The following is a 25,359-nucleotide window of genomic DNA, read 5'->3' as shown; positions in this document are numbered from 1 at the left end:
TTAATTGCTAAATATTAAATATTGTTTGCTATAATTTCTGGTGGATTCTTCCACAATATACAGTATGTTCCACAATGAATCGTAAAAAAAAAAAAGTTAAAATACATTATGAAAATAGTTCTTATTATTTACATACAAATTCACTAACACTTGATGTTTTTCACTTTGGAAAAGTAATTATTCTGATTCTGATTATTCTGCTAATATACATTTCATACTTTTGATAGCATATTGCATCATCTGCTAGGAACCATAAACTTGTCGTTGTTTGTTTCGCTCGGGATGACTTAGAGGAACGGAACCCAACAACATATTGTATGGCAGGTCTCATTTTACAAAACATTGCTTTTCTTTTGCTCGCAGAGAAATTAAAATCTATTGTCATTTATTCGTTTTGGATGTCAGAGTAAACGGTGTGAGGTTCAGAATAAGCAGATCGCTGCATCTGAAATCTAAGCGGCGGCTTGCCGGCGTTGCAGGGTCTTTAGTGTGCTATTAACCGCAGAAGAGGAGGTGTTGGCGACTTGTGAGATTGGTTTCTAAATTATTTTCTTCACCAGTTTATCGTTATAAAACATTAACGAAGGTAAGTCCTGTTTAGAGAATCCATCTCATCTTTATCCGAGGCCAGCTATGAATTGCACGCAAAAAGGGTGAGGCGTAAAGATTACATCAATCACGTTAACCAGAACGTGTTGGCAGTTAATGGTTGACTAGGTAATTTAATAAAAAGAACCAGAGACACTTACAACATCGCTTGTTTTTTGCTGTTTAAATTAAACTGCGTTTACCTCTATTTTTAGTATTATATTTCCTGATGAAAAATATACAAGTTTACTGGTGTGTTTAAAGGTGTTGCAAATGAAGAACATGTTACACGTGGAGGTCAGTGTCGTCAGGAGAGAAGCTCCCTTCTTAAACAGTGAGCTGCCACAAGTCCTTATTTTGAAATAAAACTAAAACGTTGTCTTTAGCATTTCCCGTCAAAAGAAGTGATTTATTGTAATAAACCGCAAATTGTTTAAATTAGGCGTAATAGCGAAGCAAACGCAGAAAACCATTGCATACTGTCTGTGCTTCTTCAGAATTTACTTTATTGTCCACGTACAGTGGAGACTTTCCTTTGGTCTCATTTAGACAACATATATATATAGACTATACAAAACATTCAGTGGATTTTACAGAAGTATCCAGTTAATGTAATATAAATATATTTACAATACAGTAAAAAAACAAGGTTCAGATGTGAGCTGCACACATACAGTATATATGCTATCAGTGCAATGCTGTGGAGGCTATATATATATAAGAATTTAAAAGAGTAACGGCACTCTGAATGAATTACTTCTTAAAAATGTTTTTTTTTTGCAACCTTCTGAATTGTCCGGATGGGCGTGTAGTGGACGTGAAGCCTTATTTTATTAATAACACTGTTTTCATGTAAACACTCCTACTATAGATTTGCTTCAGCTGTTTCAGTTTCTTCCCAATACATTTTATGCCTAATAATAACGTTATTAGTTTGCATATAACAGTAAACATGCATTTGGAATATCCAACATATACTTTTATTTTATTGACCTCTACTCGGTTTCAGTTTTTTTAATAGTAAATGAATAGTGACCCACAAACCCATTGGTATTACATACAACCCTTTGAGATTTATATCCATGCAAGATGCAATAGGAAATAATAATTAATAGGACAAAAAAAAGCAATGGAAAGCATAGCCTGCCTATAAATAATCAAGCACCAAATGGAGTCGTCACAGCAAATTTAAGAAATAAAAGTCTTTGAGACTGTGGATGAGAGGCAGGGAGTGACTGAGACGGTTGTTGTGTTGTTGTGTTGTCTGGCTGCAGGTGAGCGGGATGGAGTTGCAGGCTGTGTTAATGGCCGCAGGCGGTGGCTCCCGGATGATGGACCTGACCTACAGTATTCCCAAACCTCTCCTGCCCGTGGGGAACAAGCCACTCATCTGGTACCCGCTGAACCTGCTGGAGAGAGTTGGATTCGAAGGTAAAGAGGCTGTCAGAGCTTCACTGTTGAGCTTCCAATCAAAACAGAAATAGGTTTAAGGTTTCAGTTGGGGCCAGAAATTCTCATTTTCCCTGGCCTTCTTTCCATTTAGAATTTACTTTAAAAAAAAATGGTGTGTGTAAACTTAAATGACCTCAACAGCATAACAATGAATTATCACTAGTTAACTTATTAAATTGCAAAGGCCCAATAACCTTATAAAGCATATGAACACATTTCAAATGATATATTACAGACCACACTTCTTTAACTTTTTTTAGTTTTATTTAAAATTTAGTTGTTGTTGTTGTTGTTGTTGTTTTTTTTTTTTTGGGGGGGGGGTCCTCACAATATAGTGATTAAAATAGTTTTAGCTGCAGGGCCAGATTAGCTGTAGCTCTCTGTTGTAGGCTTGCTACAGGAATTCCAGGATTACAACCTGCACCCATATTAAAATTAAAGCATTTATGTGTAAATGAAAAGTGTGGTGTATGAGATGTAATTTGAGGATGAATTGATGCACTTGCAGCTGAATGTGATTTTTAAGCCAGTGTCTTGTTGTGAAAAAAACATTTACTCATAAGAATTTGAAGGAAATGCAGATTATTTTGTAACTGACAAGTTTGTACTTTTTAAAGTTGTTTCCAATGGAAGATAACATGCCTTGGTATGCCAGCGTGCAAAATGTAATTAGATTTTGTGCAGGTTAAGCATGAATACATTTTTATGCAGGAACTGATTTAGTGCTTAATACTAAAAATGTAAACATGTTTGATACAAAATGGAATAATAACTGACATGTAACTTGTTACAGCAGATCAGGAGGTTACTTGTTAATCTTTGCTTCCAGTCAGATGTTTTTTTTTACGTTGTGTAAATCGTATCGTATCGTAAATCGTAGAAAATAAAATCTACCAAAATAACAAGCCTAGATACTGTTATCGTCAAGGAAGTTATTTATGCAAGCAGAAGGATACAGGCATGCTTTGGTGGTTTCATTTTGATCAGTTCTAACTTGGCCAGTGCTAAACAGCAAAGCAATTAAAAGGCTGGTCACCAGTATTTCCCTACATCTCAGGCGGGAGTTCAGTTTCTGAGGTTGTTTTATGATAAGTGATCATGTAAACTAAGTCATCGATATTATGCAAATGAAAGCTTTTGAATGTTGAAGAGAAATTGTAGAAGAGTTTTAGTTTAGTAATAAGTTTGTTTGATGATAGTTTAATCACTGAAAAGATAGCTATTTGTAGTAAAGAGAAGGGCTTTCTACTACTCTTAAACTGGGTACTTCACTCACATTTCTCTATTTAAACACATCTGTAAAGATATAAATTGCATAGTTCTGTATAGATTCAAATGAAAGATGCTCTGTGGCGGCCAAGTGAAAATTCTAACACCGACATGGTTAAAACAATGCTTTAGAGTTATGTTGAACTGCTGTACTTACTGGCAAGTTATATTTAACACATCAGGGATTTTGAATGTTGCCAACACTGCACAGCATTGTAGACAAGATTAATAACAGTCTTACATTTTCCAAATGCATTGTAAGGACCTATACAGTCTATTTTTACTTGCATATGAACAGTTAACAGCATTTGTTTTCATTCTTTGGTTTCTGCCTCTGAGCTGGCTGGCAGACATCCGGAACAAGGCAGTGAGACAAGGGTGCTGTAAATCAGGTTGTATTGAGATACCATTAGACAACTTTAAGCAGGCTCCATCTGCACTGAGACCCAGTTCTGATCAAATCATCTTGGGTGGCTTATAAATCAGGGAATATTGGGAGATTAATCATAAAGATATTTATGTGTTTAGGCAGTATGGAAGACCTGTCTCCCGAGGTCTCCCACAGTGCAGCTCAACTCGAAAGGGATGCCCCTTTCTGTCCAAAGTGTTACGTTTCATATTCATCTTGAAATCCCTGGGAACGCTGTTTTTGCTACTAACAACTACGTAATGTAAATGGTCTGTTCAATGTCATTTTTTTCTTTACTGTGATGATGCTGTGAGACTGCGGTTAGTGAGTTCAACTTGTATAGTCTGGTGAAAACGCGTCGGTTGATTTTTCAAGAAGAGTCTATGATGTAACAATTCCACCTTGATGTACTGTTCTAGATGTGTTTCTCACCTGTAGCTGCTGAGGTCACTGCAGTCATTTGTTTCTGAAACAAGTCATAGTTCAGTGAACAATAGAATTTTGTTGGTACAAAAGTAGGAACCGTTGAGTGAATATGGCCCTTTTTCATTTGCTCTTTAATGTGGTCCGACATGGTTATTAGTTTATTTTGATCAGAATCTTCAAATAATGGTATTTCTTTAATGTCAAACCCAAGTAATGTCATATTTAATTCATAGGATGACCCCTCTATTAATTCATGCACAAAGGCCTTTTTAAACTTTCTACAGGTATGTCTGCAGCAGATCTTTTTCTGTCTGCAGCATATCTATTGTGGAATAACCTTCTGTGTAACAATCCCCAGGCAGTTGCCCACTTTTTGTCATCTTAGTTTTCAGCTTAACCCTGAATTGTAACCTACAATCCCCTGCAACTCTTTCTGCAGTTAAAAGGAACAGATCTGGGATTGAAATGTCTTTGTTGACTTGTACACACATTTGCTATGAAATATAATTTCTGCTTTTCTCTTGTCTCTTTACTCCTCAAATCAAATTCTTACAAATGCTTTCAGGAATCTCGGGATAAAATCTGTAGAAACGTACAAAGTATATCATCAAACAGGACTGAAGCACTGTTCGCATGCTTTCATTCTTCCCCACAACAGAGGTCATTGTCATCACAACGAAGGAGGTTCAGAAGTGCCTGAGCTCTGAGACCAGGATGAAGCTGGATGTTGTGTGTATTCAGGAGGAAGCAGATATGGGTACAGCCGACGCCCTGCGCTATATTCATCAGAAGGTCAAGGTGAGGAATTTCATATCTGTGTAGTTAATATATTTATTCCCATGTAAGGCCATTTGTCTTCTTATTTACTGGCTCTGTCATAAAAGTCATTTTGGGTGAGAACTGCCTCAAGACAGGTAAACATCAGGCCACAACAACACACTGTGTTCCCTGCTGGGGAAGAATTTGACATTTGCCACAAGTGAAAATTTCAAAAACAAGAACTGCCTGTCACACAAACATTTTTGCAATCATAGTTCTTTACTCCTCTATAATGCATCATTGTATTAGGGTCAAACACTTATGATCCATGTTCTGACAGGCTTCAAGGAATGAGGCACTGGCCTGTAAAATTGTGGGCTATAAAAAAAAAGTCTTAAAAGAAATATAGCATTGGATTTAAAGTGGGACACAGTCTAATCATTTCAGACCTCAGCTTGAGCCCGCCTCATATGTTTCAATAATTTGTGACATTGACATTTGGATCTATAAAATCCGTGCTAGGTACAAGGGCGAAAAGGAAGGCGATCTGTAAAGCTCACAAGCAAGTAGCAGTCATGGTCAGCACGGTTTTACTTGCAGCTTTACACATTGGCTGTGTTCAGAGCATTTGTACACGGGGAGCCCTGAATGAGCCCATAGAAATGGGGTGCCCTAGGTTTAACCTGGCCTCCGTATGGAAATACTGAGGTCAGCAGGGCTATTGAAAAAGCAGATCCTGTGTGCTGCTGAGAGATCACTGATCCGTGCATTGCTGGCTGGCTGGCTGAATGAATCGGCTCATTTCACCTGTTGAAAACTCGGCTCCTTCTCCTGCTCTCCAAACATATGATGTCAGAACGTTCTGCGCTGTCCAACAAGTGGGTCACAGAATCCATACTGAAGTTGGCCAGGCCTGGAACACATGTGTTTAAGGAGAATGACATACTAGATCACCCCATCTTGGATCCTCCCACATCTTAGAATTGCCTATTTTATTCTGTTAAAAGTCAGTAGATTTGGGAATTAAGCAATATTGGGTTATTCTGTGCGTTTTTAATTCTGTGATTTGTGTTGGTAAAAATCACATTTCATTTCAACAAAGGCTGCGAGGTGTATAATTTCAAGGTGATTATTGCTTCGAATGATCACTAGTAATAAAAGGTATTTGATTAAGGGAATAACTTGTGATAAGCTATGCCTTTTAATGCCGGATTGCTAGGTATGTTTAATTCACTTTAATGATGAGATGTACAGTAACTATGCCCAGTGTTAAATATTTATAATGGCATTGACTGTACAATTTATAGAATTCACTAATGGCGATTAGAGCTCCATGTGTAATAAGGACAATAATTCCTTTTCCGTGTGGCTCATTACTGTAGTTCTTACCACTAGATTTCTAAAGCAGTTTGCAGTCTTTTATTGGACACTTAACTCATTGAATAGATGGATCAAATAGTTTTACTTCTTCAGTTTTAAAATATGTAAATTTCAGTTTTTCTTCTGTAAGGGACAGTGCATTACAAATTCATTTAATCCCAAGCTGTTTTCTGAAGGTTGTTAGACTTGAGAACAAAAAATATAGGAAGGCTGTTTCATACTGAAAAATTATGTTTGGTGAGAAAACACTAATATCCAAATGTATTAGAATTTAGTGAACTTTACAAAGATTGTAGCTGTCTGTGTTTGGCCATTTGGTAATTTTTCTAATTGAGTTTTGATTTTAATATTCCCTGACAACATTTTCTTGAATAAATGAAAGTGGATTCGCCAATAAAATGCAGTGTGCAGTTATTCAATATCCCCTGCTCCAACGAGAAGCCTTCAAGTGTTGCAGTGATACTCTGGATGGCTATCATACTGGGATGGCAGAGTTGTAATGGGTGTGAATGCATGCATTCCTCTCTTAGTGTCTCCGATAGATGCTGAACTCTCACAGGGTGGTCTCACCTGGCTGCACGGGGGCAGCAACTATCTGTCTGTGGGTGGGCTTTTTTTAAACCTGTATAATATTTAGAGACGTCTTGGGAAAACTACTTTAAAGGTCCTATAAATAAGCAGGGCCATTTCTGTATATTTTCTTCAAAAAGTTTGTGCATTTAGCTGCCTTATGTGAATGAATGGAGATTAGCTTTCTAAACCAGCATGGTATTTTGTCCCCCCTAAAGACACGAGCTGTATGCAGATTATCCTTAACAGCTATGGTAATTGTTTAAGTAGTTTCACTTGAAATGAACTTACCATTTTAGAATCTTCTCATTCCTCCTCTATCCCCACATAATCAAAATCTCCATTTTGAATCAGAATACAAACTTGAGTTTTTATGATTCTGTATCAGTGTTGGATGATACCCAACTGTCCTTGTCATTTCCCAGGAACTGCTCATTTCTGTATCCATTATGCAAGTGTGCCTTATATGTTTTGTTTAGATCTGTTTTAAAGATACAGAGATGTTCATACAGAATTTTTCCTTTGTTCTTTAAAGCACAGCAGTATTTGCAATCATGCTATCGTGCTTGCTTTTGGAATTCAGTTATTGGACATCTATCAGTGGCAAACCAAGACATGGAAACCATCCATCTGTGGTTTGTACCTGCAGACTAACAACTTGCAAATAAGGGAAAAGCTCACAAAGTCACAACAATTGCTTTAATCCCCTTTTCTTAGTATGCGTTTATAAGCAGAGCCTTCAGAACGTGAACTGAGTGTCTTAGCTTCATCTCTCCCCAGGCCTCCCCAGCGAGTCTTTACAGAGCGAGGCTTTTTTTAATGGGCCCCACTACTCCACTGTGATGTTTATTTATTCATTGGGGCTAGATGGGCAGAGCAGATGGTAACCAGACATTTAAAACAGAAACAATGGTAAATGCACCGTAATTTATTGCTGTTATTCCCTTATAGTTCATGGAGCGCCTGTGTCTTTGCCAGTTTCTGACCCGTTTAAGCAAGAAACAAATTCATCATGCCGCTTTTTTCCCTGAAACATCTTCTTTGTGTCTGTTTCTGTTAAGCTGTTAAGTAAAATGCGCTTAAGCCCCTGATTCAAAATCTAACATTGCAATGTAATATTTAATATGCTCATCTTTTAAAGTTGGTTTAATGGTCATGAATGTGCGGCTTCATTTGTGTATTAGTGTGCAGGAGTGCTACAGGCAAGTCAGATGTTGGGCTAAATGTGTGATTTGTGTGTGCATTGTTTTATATCGAATTGTCCGTCAGCATCTGATTGTTTATTCATAATGAAATAAGTTGACAAAACTAGCTACTTTGAGGAAATTCCTGGTTCTTAAAAAAACAAGGGAGATAGATGGTGCTGAATTATTTTTAAATTTATCTCCCCATTCCACATGGTTGTAATATTTTAATTAGTTACATCATAACATTTTAGTTTATTTCAAAACGTTAAATGTATGTCATGTAAATCTGAGTAAAGAGTCAAATGGTGTGGTACATTCTGAAGTATGTCGTTTAAAACTGAATAATCCTTTTACCCAGCTGCTACCTTTAAATCCTCATTTTTGCCAAGACTAGCTTGGAAAGTTTGATCTTTGAAGTATCCACACAGGTATAAACCACATAGATTCAAATCAGCTGACATGGTGGCAGGGTTGCACAATTGAGTACTGAAAAAGCTTGTCTAACAGAACTTATGTTGGGTGTTGAATGATGAACATTGAGAATTTATCTGGGTTCAACCTTTTCATGAAAAGTTCTTTACAAATGACAGACCATCTACGTTTGTAAAAAAAAAAATCTATAATGAAGTGCCATCTTGAATAACAGCTTTTTTACTGGGTGCAGGGATATGAGGTTTTGATAATTTTAGTTTTTTTTTAGTTTCATGCAAAAGTATGTACTTTGTGCAAAATTAATGTCAAAGTTCTTAGAATAGGCAGAAAAATATCAAATACATTTGTTTTTTTCATGCTGTGGAATTTAAGGTGTTAATGATCTTTTGTTCTCCATTTGTCTGCAGACAGATATTTTAGTTGTGAGCTGTGACTTGATCACTGATGCCGCCTTGCATGAAGTAGTTGACTTATTCCGAGCCCATGATGCCACACTGTCGATGCTGATGAGTAAAGCACATGAATTCACAGAAACTGTTCCTGGACAGAAAGGAAAGAAAAATACAGGTAATATTTTGTGTGGATCTTTTTTTTATTTTCACAGCCTACAAATGTGAATACCCACTTGTACTTGTTGTCCTGCCCTTAAAATGTGCTTACTTTCAAGATTAGAAAATAAGTTTGTACTTCAGAGTGTTTACTTGCCTGTTCTTCAAACCACAACAGCTCCGAACTAGGGGATAAGTGTAGATAATAAGGACATTGGGGATAATTGTTATATAGTTATATATTTAATCAATATTTAATATTTATATTTAATATTTAATTTTAAGATCCAAAGAAGTTAAACATAACTTTGTTAATTTTACTAAATGGCTTTAGAATCATGAAGATGTTCATGTCGGAGCTCAAGTTCGCAATTTCTTTCTTATCCTGAGTGGACACTACATGCTACCCCAGATTTCACTACTATTTAAAAAAATGCTTGTAAGAAACGTGTTGCATTAATTTTTAAAAATAATTTGATTTTTACTCTGCTGTTTCCTGCCACGTGAAATGTAAATTGAACTGAATTTTCTTTTAGGGGAACAGAGGGATTTTGTTGGGGTTGACAGCTCAGGACAAAGACTGCTCTTTATGGCCAATGAGGCAGATTTGGATGAGGATCTTGTTATCAGGAAATCCATCATACAAAAGTAAGTGTCTAAGGCGCATCTTTTCCTATGTCAAAGATGACAGTAATTTGTCTTTTATTTTAGGGCTGATAAAGGTACTTTTAATTTCACTAGATCTTTGTTTAAACAAGTGTGTATAACCGAATGGAAGTCCATTGTATGCCAAAAAGATGTCAGAATTCAATAAAAAAATGTTTGGAGTGTGTACAGCTCATCTTACAATGACTATAATAAAAACAGTTAATTTGAACAGATTGTTCATTTGAACCTGCAGCTGACATTATGAAAAAGTTAAAAACTGAAGTACTGTAAATCATGTCTGTGAGTAAAGCAAGAGGTACACTTTATAAATAGAAGGGAATTACTTTGAAAACCTTTGGTGTGTTGGCGCACAACTTTTACAAGGATTGAGCTAAAGGTTTTGTTTGTGTGTCGCACAGATATAACCTCCAAGAAAACACAAGTTAATTTTATTACATTTGCAATGCCAAATGTAGACAACACTGCAGCTTGGGGGTTAATCAGAGTACAGGGATTTTGCTACAATGCAAATAAGACCTTGTGGGTGTTTTTGAGAATCCCATTAGAACAGTCCAGACACAAAAGCTTTGCAGTCCTGACCCTTTGTTGTTTGGGATTGCTAATAAAAACATAGTGGATCCACCCCAAGCTGTCATGAGACCAAAAATTATTCCATCAAGTGTTGGATTTGCTTCTGGTTTGGCTGTTGCAGACAGTTTTTCACTGGCAGGTATCCTGGAAATCTATTCCGCTGTGTGTGTTTTTGATCCAAAGAACTTTACTATAGAAATGATTTTTATTGTTACGCCCCTTGTTCCTTGTGCTTATCTCATGTTTTGTATCATGTGACTCCTGGCCTGCTACAGAGCATCCAAGATTATTCTCACATTGCATGTCCAAAAGTGCAGTGAATCACCCTTCTTTAAGAAAAAAAAACATTACCTTCAGCTGCAGTGTGCCACTTCAAAAGAGCACCTGACCCAAGAATATTTTTATTTGAGACTTCAAAGGCCCAAGTTAATGCATGCCTTTTTTTTAACATGAATAACATGTCGTTTTCCATTTCCTAATATCTTGGTATATAATCGTGAACTGCAGCCTATAATGAGCTCTTTGTTGCCTTTTACAGTACCTGTCACTGCCGAGATTGTGATTTATGCTGGAAATAAGTGTTAAGGTATGGTTAAAGAGGGGTAGTTCTCCGGGTCGTTAACACTGCTCTCATCTTTTCCCCTTTTTATGAAGTAAAGAGCACAATTAAAAATCTAGCATCTTAACAGAGGCCTTGTGTTCGGATGCGTGCTGCCTCTTGTACAAGCTGTCTGCTGTAGGGGCCGGAAGTGGCTGACTGAGCTGTCATCACCCCGGTAGAGTGAGGGCCTTGTGTGCTGACTCGGTGGGAGCCTGTAAATACTTCAGGGAACCAGACCCACTGTAAATTGTGGCCTTAAATAGGGAGCTGTGGCAGTTGTGAGCCTGGCTCTTCTCCACACACAGCATCACATGGGCCTTTCTTTCAGCTTAATGAGAGGTATCTGTGGATCCTTCTGTGATGAGAGGCAGTCCCCATTATCCCCCGGGGTTAGAGACGAGAAAGTTACGCTGTCGACAGGGGAATGTTCCCCCATTAGAACAATGCAAATATACAGAGGTCAGGACTGTAAGAGCGTAAACTTTGCCCATGCTACTTAAAGCAGGAGGTTCTCCCATAGGAATTAATGGAACAGAGTTGGGTTAGGCACCATAAATTAGACTGAGTGTTTCACTTGTCTGTACCCAAATACAGTATGGAGGGTTTCATTGTAAATCATTGCAAATCCAGGTTATGTTCCTAAGTAATGTAATAATGTTATGCAGTGAAATGACTTGATGATCATTGGGTGGGGTTAGTGCTGTATTGCATGGTGGCAAGAACTCAACTGTAATGTTCTGGCATAACAATTTCTGATCTAGGTCAAGTTTAAGGGCATTGTGTACGGGAAGAATTTGTAATGTTAGATTTAATGTTTTTAATTTTTCTGGAACAAAATAATCCATGAACCACCTGTGTCCCTGGTTTTTGATCACTTAAAAAATGATGCGGGTGTGGGGATTTTTAACTTTGAGCTCTTAATTTTATCAACACATAGCAACGTATAATGGATGACTTTATCTGGACCATAAATTTGAGGCAGGTAAAAATTCACTCTTTTCGAAATCGAAGAAATGCCTTAAATCAATCAAATCTGATTTGTTTCTTGACATTATAACTTTAACCCACTGCATGTTGATTCTGATACTCTCCCTTTTCCTGCAACATTTTTCTGCTTATTTGATGGGTTCAGGTTGTTTCAAGCAGCTTAGGGTTAAATGTATTCAAGCAACATATCTGACAAGATCGGGCTCATACTACTGTTATTTTAGAAGACATCTTTTTTGCCATTGTTTGTGTGGTTTAATCTGATTTAAAGGCTCACCTCCAAAGGCTGTTTCCAAACAAAAGCCAGTTAATCTGAATCCAGTTTGATATTTCTCATATCTGAAAATAAAAAGAAGTTGGCTAGCTAGCAGGAGAATGAAGGGAGATCATTGAATTTTAGAATAGCAGAGAGCAGTAGCTAGTATTTCTATTATTATTTTGATATTGACCTGGTATTAAGCGGAGGAAATTCTGACAGCTTGTGGCTGCCTGCCATTAACCAGATGTAATGCCCAGCTAATGTTCAGTCTATGCTTCTGACTTAATAGTTATACGGTTTCACCTGGCAATGAGGCATGAGAGCATAAGAGGTTATAAATGAGAGTGGGCCATTTGGCCCATGTAGCTCTTTTAGTTGCTCGTAGGCAGTTGATCCTTTTAATTCTGCTGTTTCTTGAAAGAAAGCCAGGGTTGTTACTTTGACAAGGTTGGGTGGCTTGTTCCAGACTCTCTTAACCCTTTTTTAAGAACTGCTGGTCTCGGTCTTACAAGTATTTCCACATCGTTTCCACAAATGTCCTCCAGTTCACGTTTCATTGTTGATTCTGAAGAAGTCCATGTTAAAAAGTTGACTTTGAAAGTGCCTTTCAGATTTTGCAGGCTTGTATAAGGTCCACTCATAGCGCTCTCTGTTCAGTTGTATTAGCTGTAGGATATATCTTTGAGCCTAGGGATGTATCTGGTTGCTTTTCTCTGGACTGATTCTAGGGTATAAAATAGCCTTTTTTCAATATGTTGATCATAAAGGTGCACGATATAAGTCTAACCGGTTCAGATTTAACATAACACCCCTCGCTTTGAATTGTTTTTCATCACTTTTTTCATAGTGATGCTGATTTATCACGGTCAGTGTTCCTCGTCATACATCTTTGGTGCCAAGAAAAGGTTAGATTGTCCCTTTTCACATATCCAAAGGATTTTTGCCTATGTCCCATATGTTTGGAAGCTAAAATAATATTAGATCTTAATCTAAGTTCTAATAACAAATAGCACAAAACTTTATAATATTTTAATAATTGTTTGTGTGAGACAAAGTATTATTTGTGAACCTTAAGATTCGGTAAACTGGTGGCACATCCTACAACTGCAGTGACTTTAACGAAACGTTTAATGTAAAAGCTGGTAAGTTTGTCTCATCTTTGTAATTTCCTTGATGTTTGCTCTTGAGGGATGTGGTAGGATGCCCATTCCTGGGTAGACTGACTGTGGTCTTGATCTTTTTTTGTTTGTAGTTAATCTGCTTGATAGTGGATTGGTGGAACCCCAAAACCTTAGAAATGGTTTTTAACCATTTACAAATTGATGAGAATTAATAAGTCTTTTTCTGAGGTTTTCAGAAAGGTCCATAGATTGGAGCTTGACTTGGTTCCACATACCTGCTTGGTAACAACCAAACTCACAGTTTCTTATAATTATATAGTATTGAAAACACTAAATCAGTCCAGGAGCTTTGAGAAACTGATTACAATAACTGTTGTTATCCACATCTATGATTTAACTTTCAGCTGATGACATCCTTATTGGACATTCCCAATCTGTGCGTGAAAAATTAAAATCTCCCATGATTACCACTTCTTCCTTTGCACAGATGTTCCTAAATTCATAATGTTAAACTGCATTGTGATTAATAGATTAAATTAGTGGCGCCTAAAGAACTTCTAGTCTTATCCCTCTCATTTGTTATCTGTCTGACCCACATGTTTTCTGAGACCCTGGATGCATCAAGGTTGAGTTCCTGATCCTGCATGCTCTTTTTCATGTGTAATGCTTCACTTTCACCACTTCAGTCTTTCTTGTCACTCTGGAATACTGACTACCCATGGATGTTGTATTCTTTACCATTGCTCTACATTTGCCATGCTTCAGTGATTCCAGTTATATGAGAATAGTGTACTATTGCAGGAGCTTCCGTTAATTGTATCTTGCCTCTAATACTTCAGTATATTTGTGTAAGCATTAAATTACATGTATATGCCCTTCAAATAGTGATCGAGGGTCACTATAGACCCTTGCCCCCAGCTGGCAGATGTCCACCGCATGTAGTTGTCCTCTTTTCTGCATGAATCTACACACTTCTATATAATAACTGCTATAGACTCTGTGTAAGAGATCTCAAACTGACTGAGGTGTCCAACGTTTTGACTACTAGAGTTGTTGTTACTACTATTATTGGTCTACAGATGATTTGTTCAATTACAATAAAGTATTGTTGGGTATTTATTTATAACATATGACAGGTGTTTTTTTTAGTAGAGTAGACAGCTCATAAACTAAAAACTAAAATGCTTTCTTGCAGCGTCTGTTTTGCTTTTTGTCTGCCTCTTTACAACTCGTCTGAAGTTTGCATTACTTTTGAACAGTTTTGACCCATTTGGCTTTTTGTATAAACTGACTTTAGCTGTTTGTATCCATCTATCTATATAGACGGAGGTTGATGCAAAAAGAAAAGGCCAATAATACTGTCATCCCAGAGAGTCTGGTTACCATCAGATTTTGTAGTCACTTAAGAGGTGAATTAATGGACAAAGACATTCAAATAAAAAAAAAACATTTTAATAAAGTCATAATGAAATTAAATTATTGTAGTGCTGACTGCTGTTTTTGAACTGAAATTGAAGTTTACTTTGTTAGCCAAACATGTACTTTCAAATGTAATAAGACACTAGTAGTTTTATTAACATTAAGGAAAATATTATGCTTCTTGATTCTCCAAGAGATCTAATTTATTTCAGAAATGCTTCCTGTTAATATTTCTAATATGCCAAGACAGGTTGTCTACTAGCGATTCCAGTAATAACACATAATCAGAAATTCTACCAGACAGGGCTTTCAAATTAAACTGAGCTTTAAAACTTTCTGGTGGCATGAAAGAATCATCATATTTCTTTGTGCTAATCATAAGGAACAAATCTTGATTGATATCATTGTAGTTTTTAGATGATGTAATCCAATTACCTTGTACGCCCAGATGCCAAAGCTAATAAATAAGTTGGAGCTTTTCTCACACTCTGTAAAGTTGCATTCTGTCAGTGTCCCTTATTGCTTCATTTTGGCTCTATGAACGGTTCAGAAAGCTGTTGTACCAATGAAACAAGAGCAAATGAAAATAGGTCGTCCTTGTTTTTGGTAAAGGCCAAACTTAGATCTGTTAAAGATTTATTTTCAGGACACAGAAGCCTAAAAGCTGAGTTGCTGGTAGGCGGTTTGTGATCCTCCTGGTGATTCTGCTTGGCGTTTCCACATGTTTGCAATTGAGCCCCTTGGCTGCAGACATGCTACACATGTGATATTAGTTGACCCTATAATTGATTTTACAGCTTGAAAGCTCCTGCAGATTTCTCTCACATATTATCTCCTATACTTTAGAGCTTGATTTATGGCAGAGTTTAGAAGTTTAATTCTTTAATTTTTGCTGTTTCTTTTATTCTTCTTGATATATGGCTCCCTGAACAAAGAGTGCAATCATCAGACATTGTGCACAGAGCTGTGGTCATGCTTTTCTAAAGGGCTTTTTTAGTCATAATTTTAAGGCCAAATTGACCTTTTATTCCAAAGTGAACATTACATGTAATTCAAGAGATAACTTGTAATTCTGGAAGACAGTCTTTCATTTTTCGCTTGTGTTTGTCTTTAAACACGTGTTATACATGTTAAACACGTTCTAAAAAATATTTTGAAATTAAAATTAAAAAATAAAAAGCTGGAAGTTAACATTCAAATCCTTTTAATTATCCTTTAGATAATAAGTTGTTGGTGTGGTCGATTTTGTAGACACTTTTGCAAGTTAAATGTCTGCAGTGTCTGAGCATGTTACCAAACTACTATAGTGTGTTAAAACAGAGAACAACCTTATTCCAACTCATTAAGATCTGAGCTGTCATGGCATAGTTTTGTCAGTTTTGCCTTCTGAAGCAATAACGTGATACAATGTGGAGACAGTCAAGTAGAAATGCCTTGTTTATGTAGATTTCAAAAATGAAAAAATATTTTAAGTCTGAAATTCTAACAGTTACAATGTAGATTGAGTCACTCCAGAGAATGAAACAACACAACACCCTATATTTAGATTTTTGTTTCAGATGATCTGTAGTAAAAAGAACAAATATTCTACTTCACTGCAGTTTGGTGGGTGACTAAGTTTTAAAACTTTTACTGCGCTACTGTTGACACAGCACAAGAAGGTGTGCCGCAAAAGAAATGCTATTAGCTTCATCCCCTGTGAGTGCACCTCAACAATGCATTACCTCAGTGTAATGGGAATTTCATGTTTTAGGGGGTGGAGATGAGGATTTAGTCAGTCATTAAACAATTTGTGAGTCATCATCAAAACATTTTTGTAGAAAATGTTCAACAGAATTTAAGCAATGAACCTTTTTTATTAATTCTGTTCATTAATGCGTCATTTGTAGCATTTTTAATCTCATTTCTTTTTGATGTTTATATATCTCTCAGTTTTGTTTTTCAAAGCTTTCAAATCAGACTGATTTTTTCATTTGAAATACAAATGATGCAGGTTTTGATTAGTATCTTTTACTTGTTAATTGTTTTTTCATCCTTTGGAGTTAAAAGCATGCTCTCACATTTATGTTGCTTTACTTTGTTACATCCATCGATTATTAGAAAGCCACTTATTCCTAGTCAAGCTCCAAGAAATGTAGTCCCATTAATAGGAGCTCAAGGCAGGACTACTTCCTTAATAAGCCACTGGTCACAGGACATGCAGACACCCACACGCACACATGACTAATTAATCTGGCCAACATGTCTGTGGATAGGATGAGGAAATTGGAGCACCTGGAAAACATCCACAAGGACACAGGAAGAACATGCAGAATGCTCCCCAGACTGTAGCAGAACCCAGGACTTAAAAGCTGTTAGGTAGCATTGCATCCGCTGTGATACTGAGCCACATTACTTTTGAGTTTCAGAGACGGAAAAATATTGCAAATATGTTTTAAGAGCGTTCAAACATTGTACTCAAAATCAATCATACGGATTCACTCAATGGAGTTTAATTGATATTTTTAGGCATTTAAAAATGAATAGGAAATAGAAATAGAAAAGTTCAAATTTACTCAAAATCAAGCCTTTCGGTCTTTGACCACAAGCTTTTTCCTAGATTTCTGGAATGTGATTTTCACACAAAGCAATTGAGCAAAAATAACATCCCATTGTTTCAGACTGCAGAAAGTGTATGTGAATCATGCTGTTAGGAAGACACTATGTTGCGAGTCATTTTTGATGCAGTTTGCAAGTAGCTGATTAGGCAATTGCTGTGGTTTTCCCCCGTTTTGTGATATAAAAAGTCAGTCAATAAAAAGCACCTGTTGCTGCAGGTCTGGCGAAGGCAGCTCTTCCGCAGCAGACACTTCCCATAAAACAGCTTTTATCGGTGGGTGTTCTTTTAGCCAAGCCACAGGTGCTGAGAGTCATGATGCAGAACTGTTAGGGGAGGATCATATAAATCAGTGTCAAGCATGTTTATTACTGCTTTCCCATCCTTAAAGATGCAGCGGCCTTCTTTTTCTTGTTGTGCTTTTGGATACTGTGGATGGTTCCATATGTAACGCTGAATTTGTCGTCCTGATGTAATGAGATTTTAGGAAGAAAATTGGAAACCATAAACCTGCTTGCTGGATGAGCTGTTTCAAGTGATACTCAGGGAAATTGTGGACAATACATATTTTACCAAAATGCAAAAGCTCAAACAAGTTTTTAGCACTGTGGCTCTTTTAGCATCCTGATTTCATTAATTCCTTCATACCAATCGAATGAATGGACTGCGTCTAAGGCCAGCTGCAAGATGACAGTTTACTTGTGGTTATTTTTTTGTTTTACTTTCTGTACCATTCATCTTGAGCATCTGGCTTTAAAATGTTTACAGGCAGTGCAGGTTTGTTTTTAGATGTTTTGCACTGCCTTTGTATTGGAGTGTAAAACCACATCTTGCAATGTGTTACAAAAAAAAAAAGAACAGCCTTTCTGAGCCATTTTCTCTCCCATCTTAAACACGGTAATATGAAGACATTATTATGCAAATGAATATTTATTTAAAAATCCATGTTACTGTTCCACTACAGAAATGAAAACTTTAATTTTCAGGTCGCTCCAGGACACTTTGCACTCTAGATCATAAGTCGCGGAATGCTAACAGAGTACATATAGGGTTAAGATGTTTGTTCACCTGTTCAAACAAATGTGCCATTAGAAATTTGTACCACAGACCATGTAATTTGGCACTTATATAAGTGGAACCAGGAGGGACATTTCCAAGGCTAATGAGAGGACACACCAGAGGGCACTGACCTTACATGTGTCCAATGGATTTGTTCTAATGGACACAGGTAGAACCTTCTGATTCTGCAATACTGTTGTTCGCTGGGATATGTTCCCTGTTTCCCATTTGTGCAGTCACAAAGTTTCACTGCTGCACAGTACATGGTTTTCATAAAGCAGTGCAGCGAGTTAGGCCAACACACTTTCTAAGCACTCAGCAAGAATGGAAATAAGTGGCGTATCCGTTTCTTCCTGGGAGATACTGTATGTGCTAAGAATACATCGTGCTATTGGGTGGGGGCTCAGAGGTCCTGGATGTTCTCCGTACCTGTTTGCTTTCTGTGAGATGTACAGACACCACATGTTGCACATGTGGAATTCATCAATGGGTGATGCAAAGTGCATAGGAATGTAAGGTTAACACCCTCAGCTGTGAATGCTTTATTCACTGGGTCAGTGCAGATTGCACCTCGCCCTGTACAGAACATTTTATACTTGTAACAGGTGAGCCATTAGTGCCTCCAAAAAATTGCATGATGTCAAATCAGCTAACATTCCTGACTTATCTCACTATAGCCCGACCTGTAAGAAAACATTCACCAGCCGGCTTCATTTAGTTGGATTATATGTGGGGAAGTAACCTAATTTTGAACCATGATTTTTGCTGCCCTGCATTTTCTTTTAGTTACTGTGATTTTTGTACATACTGTATATGTTATCCCCCTGTTGACGTGAGTTTCCTCTAGGTGCTCCAGTTTCTCAGAGTTCAAAGACATGCTGGTAGGTTAAGTAACCGCTGGGGAAACCGGCCCTGGTGTGAGTGTGTGTTTCCGTGTGTGCCCTGTGATTTCCTGACGTCCCAGTCCAGGTGTACCCTGCGTTGCGCCCGTTGCTTGCTGGAATAGGCTGTCTCCACTGCAGTCCTCTACTGTATACAGCGTTTAGTAATTGAATGGGTGGATTAGCTTGTGTACTAACTTCACAGTAATTGTTTCACAGGAAGTGGAAAATGCAAACATTCATAAAGGTTTAGATTAAAAGAGTTGTCTTCAGCTATTTTTTTATTTCTTCCATATTATTGTTTTCTCTGCAGCTTCAGGGCCAAGTGAGTCTAGTGCTGTTAGCATTTTTGGGTGTCAAAGGGTAATGTAGGTGAAGTGTGTCATGGCTATTTGGTAATCATTCCCTCGGCTGGAAGTAACAGTGAAGAGGTGGATGTATTTTTTTTAACATTAACTCTACATCTTCTGCTGTAAATATACAAAAGTTGCTCATGATACAAGATGATTTGCATTATTTTTTTTTAAACTTGAAAACAAAATCTTATGGAACATGACACTCCAGCTCGGCCGTAATTCTTTAGCCAGGCTTTAGTCATGTGTCAGTCAGGTGAAAGGTTAGAGTGCACATTAATCATTGCAGGTGCTAGTGTCACCCGCTTTTTGGCTTTTCCGGAGCTACAAGGAAGAAATGACTGAACACTTGGACTGTGGCTTAACTCAGGTTAATTATACTGACCCTAGGCAGCTGTGAGTTGTTGCATGGGGGGGGGGTGGGGGGGTTCAGGGGTATGTGAGGGTTTCAGAACATTGTTGTGCCATTTGTAGGCTGTAAACCAATTGGGGGGTCTGTTGTTGGCGTTTGACCAGTTGTGAACAGTAGGCTAGCGAGCGTTGCTATGGCAGCTGTCTGGGGACAGGGGCCCTCTTGAGATTGGTGGTGGACAATAGACAGATACAGCAACATCCCTTTGCTTTTTCATAACAGATGTTCTCATAAAGTGCTTTACAGGGATCAAATAAAGAAGCACAAAGAAGGAAATTAAAGAGGACAAATAATGCAAAGCTGAAGTACAGCATTTAATTAGAATGCATCAGGATAAAAGAGAAGATATAAAAGTGTTTGGTTTTGCTAATATAATTTGGCCTGAAGCCTAGCTTTCTACTTTGGGAAGTCTTTGTTGTGTGTTTACAGAGTGTGGTGTTGTAATCACACATCCATGGCTTCAAGCAGAAGATTCTTTCTTCTTTTCGCCCCAATTGCAACTGTGAGCTGTTGTTTTCTCATTTTGTGTAGGCACCCAAGAATGCACATGAAAACTGGCCTTGTTGACGCACACCTGTACTGCCTAAAAAAGTCTGTGGTTGACTTCTTAGCTGACAACAAGTAAGTATTGACATTATACTTAAGCATCTTTTATAAGCATATCCCTGTTCTTTACTTTTGTGTTTATTTTCCCCCAGTGTTTTGTAGTTAAGGGTAGTATTTTCCACACATTGGAAAAACTACATTCATAAAATAAGGATTCCTTAAAAAGCTGCTTTGAAGGTGGAAAATTAGGATTACAGACTCATGTTGATGTGCTTCCCCTGGTCATGTTCTGTCATTCTGGGAAGCCTGCTTTGTAGGAACTATGTTGGCCTAATTTTTATGGGACTGGGGCAAATTCAAATCAAGCCCAACATATCAAGAGCGGATCATGAAATGATTGATTTTGTAAAGTCTACGCAGAATCTAAGCTTGTGAGTGTTTAATTTTTTTGGGGGGAAGAATGTCATGTTATGTGTGAGTTTAAACTACTCTGTGCATCATTTTATAGCTAGGTCATCTTCAGTTCATCACCAGCATGTATTTGTTTAGAACTATTTTGGCTGGGCTTTAAAAACCCTACAACATGGAAACCTATTTGTGACTGTCTTACCTGAAGGATTTACTTTTGTTATTCAAACAGCTTTGGCAGGTTGACACTGAGGTGCACCTCAGACATAACTGTTTATTTCTCCTTAAGCACCTTGCTTCCTGCCAGGTGTGAAAGTCTGTGTCTCAGAGAAAAGAAATGGAATGTGTCTAGAGTGACTCCTTTGACAACTCTGTAGACAGGCCTTTTTTTAAAGGAATGTTGAAACGTGACCACTTCATTAAAAAAATCTAATAAGGCTTAACTTCAGTTAGACACCTGTAAATACTCCATTGACGGAGTTAGAACAGGCAGGTAACAATATCCAAGATCTACATGCGTCATGCACACAAAGTAAAAATTTGGGCACTCTAAACTGCATTCTCTTTTATACTTCAAGGCAGACCCTGAAAAAACATTTAAATCACCTGCTCAATAAGGACTTTTTTTAACTCACCCTCTTAAAGATAAAATTTTATATTGACAGATAATGATGCCGAACCCTCCAATGTTTCATTAAAGCTCAGAGTCATGAAAACATGAAATGAGAAAACTCTCTGTAAGCTTTTTCATCCATTCTGTCTAGGTTATTTTTAATTTTGCAGAACTACTCAAGTCAAACTTACCATCTTTTTTAATAGTTGGGATAGAATGCAAATCTACTAATGTGTGCACACAGGGCAGGGCATTAAGTGATTTAACCCGTTTTTGGCACAGGAGTTCAAAGGTGCCATGTCAGAAATAAAAATGAATGTTAAATGCTCAACAGGGAGTAGTGAAAGAAAGTTGTCTCTGGTTTGTATCGCTGTTGGAGCTGTTGTGAAGATGGTTTTTTTTGCCTATAATCCTAGCCTTATGAAAAGTTATCCTTTAAAATCCATATTGGCTACATTAAATTTGAAGCAACAGCAACAACGTTGCCAATGTGAGAAATATGGAAAAGGTTGTGTTGGTTTATTTTTTTCCAACCACTGGGTTAGTTTTGACATTCATACCTTGTAACGTGACATGAAATTGACTCATTGGGCCACATTGCTTTTGTCACTCTTAAAATGATTTTTGATGCGGCTGAGGAGATCACGCTTGAATTAAGTAAGGAAGCAGGTCATTCACTCTTTTCGAAGTTGGCTTGTTCAGTGGGACGCGGAGCTGAAAGAATCGCTAATATTAAGAAACTATCTAAGAATCTAGTTAATATGGTATCTATGAATCTGAAACTTCTCAAGGGCCTGGCTGTTTGGAGTAAAAGTAGTTGTTTATTATTTCTGTAAGGAAAATAACTGGACATTTGATTATCACATTTCCTACATTTTGATGAAAAGATTCCCTCGTTAGCTGTCGCAAAAGGTATTTTTTTTATCCTTGTTGTTGTAGCTTAAACCTGTTCACATTTGCTGGCCCCCACATTCTTAAAATGACTTTGGAGTTCTGGAGACTTGCTCTGAATCTGAAACAGGGGCTAGTAATTGCTTCCACCCCTCTTATCCCTGCTCCCTTTGTGCTTGTTAAACTCACATTGTGGGAAATCCCAAACAGCCTCTTTAAGTGGCGTTGAAAATAAGCGCAGGTGGCATTAACTTGGGAGCGTATTAGCCCCATTCAGCATCCTCCTTTTTCCTTTTTCCAAGTAGGAATTTTCGCTTGGTTTACATAAATACTCACTGGAGCCGTTTGTTCACTGCGCTTCCCAGTGCTTTGACATTTTAATTCCGAGTCCTCCTGATATAAATATCATTTTCCCTAATCCGCTTCCCAGACGTGGGGTCTAAAGAACTGTTCCCCCCCCCTCCTCCTCTTTTTTTTCTTCAAAGTGGGTTGACTTTTTTTATTCAAGTTTTTCTTTTCTTTTTTTTTTCCTCTCGAATCTGCTCTGCTGTGGAGCGTTTAAGGAGAAAAATGGACAGAGTAACTGTTGTTTCTTTCTTGGTATTCACATGGAAATTCTAATCTCTCTCAAAAGAAAATAAAAAGGAGAGAGAGGGAGAGAGAGAGAAAGGGGAGAGAAAATAAAATTGCCTGTAGGCTTACATGGAATTTTAAAAACATTATTTGCCCTGATCCTTTTTAACGTGATAGGGAACCATGAACTTGTATATACAGCGGAGCAAAATTAACTTTTTTTCTTAATCCTTACTCTTGTGAGTGAAGTTAGAGGCTTGTAAAATTCTACATGGATATTAGCTGTATAGACAACAAGTGATTACCCTTCTTATAAGGCCCCCCCCAATAGTAGTCATTATAACCCCCACCACAGGCCTAACTTCTAGGTGATACCTATTTGTTTTACTGAAAACAAATATGTGATCTGACCCACACTGACAGTTATTTCGCTAATTAGAGTAAGTGAGAATAAATGATCCTACCCGAGCAGAATATAAAAGAAGATCGCCGTCTCGGGTTTCCACACAATGTTTCACCAACAATATTTATGAGCCAGCACCTTTTGTCTGTCTTACTTTTATTTGTTTCTCATTTCTGGTAAGGCATCGCCTGAAAGGGAAACAGCAAAACATTTTTCAAAGTGTTAATTTTTTTTTTTACTTTCCTAAGCCTCAAGAATGTACTGTTGTTAGATCAGGACAGTGGTAACCTTGAAAGACATTTTGGAGCTCATATACAGTTCATAGTTGCAGAACCTAAGGCTGAAATTAAGGCCTGAATTGAATTAAGAATTTGTCATATCTTGGACTGTTGTTGACTTGGTAAAGGAATTGATTCAGATGGGAAGCTGGCAGAACTACATGTGAGTAAAGAATTTCCATGGTGCTCTGAGTCACATGAAAGTTGCTTTTCATTTGATTATCTTGTGTTTCAAGATTACAAGGAGAGTTTTTCTTCCCGTCCCAGTGTGGGTTAGCTGGTAACACTACTGTTGCTGCTGCTGACGTACAGAGAATTAGTTGTTGTTCCAGGACATTTTAGGGGGTAACTTCAACCCCACAGAAGAAGGAAGGAAAAATATCTCTTAAGAAGTTTTGAAGGAAAGAGCAAAAATGAAGAAACGTGCATCTAAAATGGAAAATGCTTTTAGGAATGTATTTTTTATTCCTGCATGTTTTAAGATCCATCACATCCATTCGTGGAGAACTGGTTCCATATTTGGTCCGCAAGCAGTTCTCCAGGTCCACTAATTCATCGAAGACCAAAGAGGAAATGGAGGAGGAGCAGAAGAAAAATAACACAAAAACATCAGGTCAGCATCCATTCTGGCTAAAATGATCATAAATTTACTTCCTAGCTTTAAGTGATTGTTTTTATTTTTTTTGGTTTGTCCTTTTATTTAAATTGATACTTTTCTAGATGAGGTTAAAATGATAAATATTCTATAATGTTTTTTTTCTCCCAAAGGGTCTCAAGCACTGTACAATTTGGAGGAAACCCATTTCATCTGTGGCTAAAGTGCAGCACCCCAACTGGGTGACACTATATGCAGCCATTAGCCAGTGTGCCAGTAGCCCTGCTACACAGCAGGTCACGAGGAGAACTGAGAAAGTGCTTGATCATTTGAATTGAGGAGAAACTTTATGAAGTGCATGCCCAAAGTAAAATTTAGCCAGATTGTTTAAAAACCCTGCACTTAAGATCAGTGTCATGGGATCTTAATGGCCAAGCAGTCAGAATCTCACATTCTCATCCAAAGAAAGACACAGTGCAGAGTCCTCTATCGCCAGACTGGGACATTGGTTTAAAAGTGCTGGACCACAGTGAAGGAAGCCAGCTACAGGTCCACCCAAAGCACATACAGCAGTAATGATTTCTTCCCATCACAGTACAAGATCGGGTTAGCTGGTAACACTACTAGGTTTTTGAGGTACAGGGAATTAGCTGTAGTTTTATAAAGCAGATTATGTCTCTTCGAAATTGTAATTAGGAGATAAGAGCAAAGTGCTTCACAAGAATTGTGATTGATAGAGCACATTCTGGTCTTACAGACCCATAATATTTATTATTTTTCTAATTTCATTATATTTCACATCTGTTTTTATACCTTAGCCAGTTATTGCATACTCTTCATATTCAGTCTTCTGCATTTTTGTGGAATTATTCAATTAATATTAATTGTAAGACATTTAATGCTACTTCCTTACAGTTCTGGGGTCCTGGATTTGATTCTGGATTGTGCCACCTGTGTTAATTTGTATGTTTTTAAATTAACAAAAATATATATTTATATCACTTATTAATGTCGTCACTCCATTGTTTTAGTTGCAGCTAGCAATTTACCAACTCCTTATTTCTATGTACAGTATGTGTACTTTCAGCATCATTTTAAAATATAT

At 37.4% G+C, this 25,359-nt stretch overlaps 1 protein-coding gene across 2 annotated transcripts in view; it reads left to right on the top strand.

Moving 5' to 3' along the window:
• The first annotated feature begins 264 nt into the window (after positions 1-264).
• eif2b3 (eukaryotic translation initiation factor 2B, subunit 3 gamma) overlaps positions 265-25,359 on the top strand; it is a 35,778-nt gene continuing 10,683 nt past the window's right edge. Inside the window, exons 1-7 of one of the 2 annotated variants that reach the window (XM_015355407.2) lie at positions 265-315; positions 1,863-2,019; positions 4,803-4,942; positions 8,880-9,039; positions 9,557-9,668; positions 20,479-20,568; positions 24,142-24,272. In XM_015355407.2, coding sequence (XP_015210893.1) covers positions 1,872-2,019; positions 4,803-4,942; positions 8,880-9,039; positions 9,557-9,668; positions 20,479-20,568; positions 24,142-24,272 — 781 coding nt within the window. In that variant the 5' untranslated portion in view covers positions 265-315; positions 1,863-1,871. Of the gene's footprint in view, positions 587-1,862; positions 2,020-4,802; positions 4,943-8,879; positions 9,040-9,556; positions 9,669-20,478; positions 20,569-24,141; positions 24,273-25,359 lie in introns of both variants that reach the window. The other variant, XM_006634663.3, reaches the window with a different exon arrangement.

Source organism: Lepisosteus oculatus, chromosome 9, assembly GCF_040954835.1.
Source record: "Lepisosteus oculatus isolate fLepOcu1 chromosome 9, fLepOcu1.hap2, whole genome shotgun sequence".
Classification (NCBI taxonomy): Eukaryota; Metazoa; Chordata; class Actinopteri; order Semionotiformes; family Lepisosteidae; genus Lepisosteus; species Lepisosteus oculatus.
This window is presented reverse-complemented; position numbering and strand designations above follow the sequence as displayed.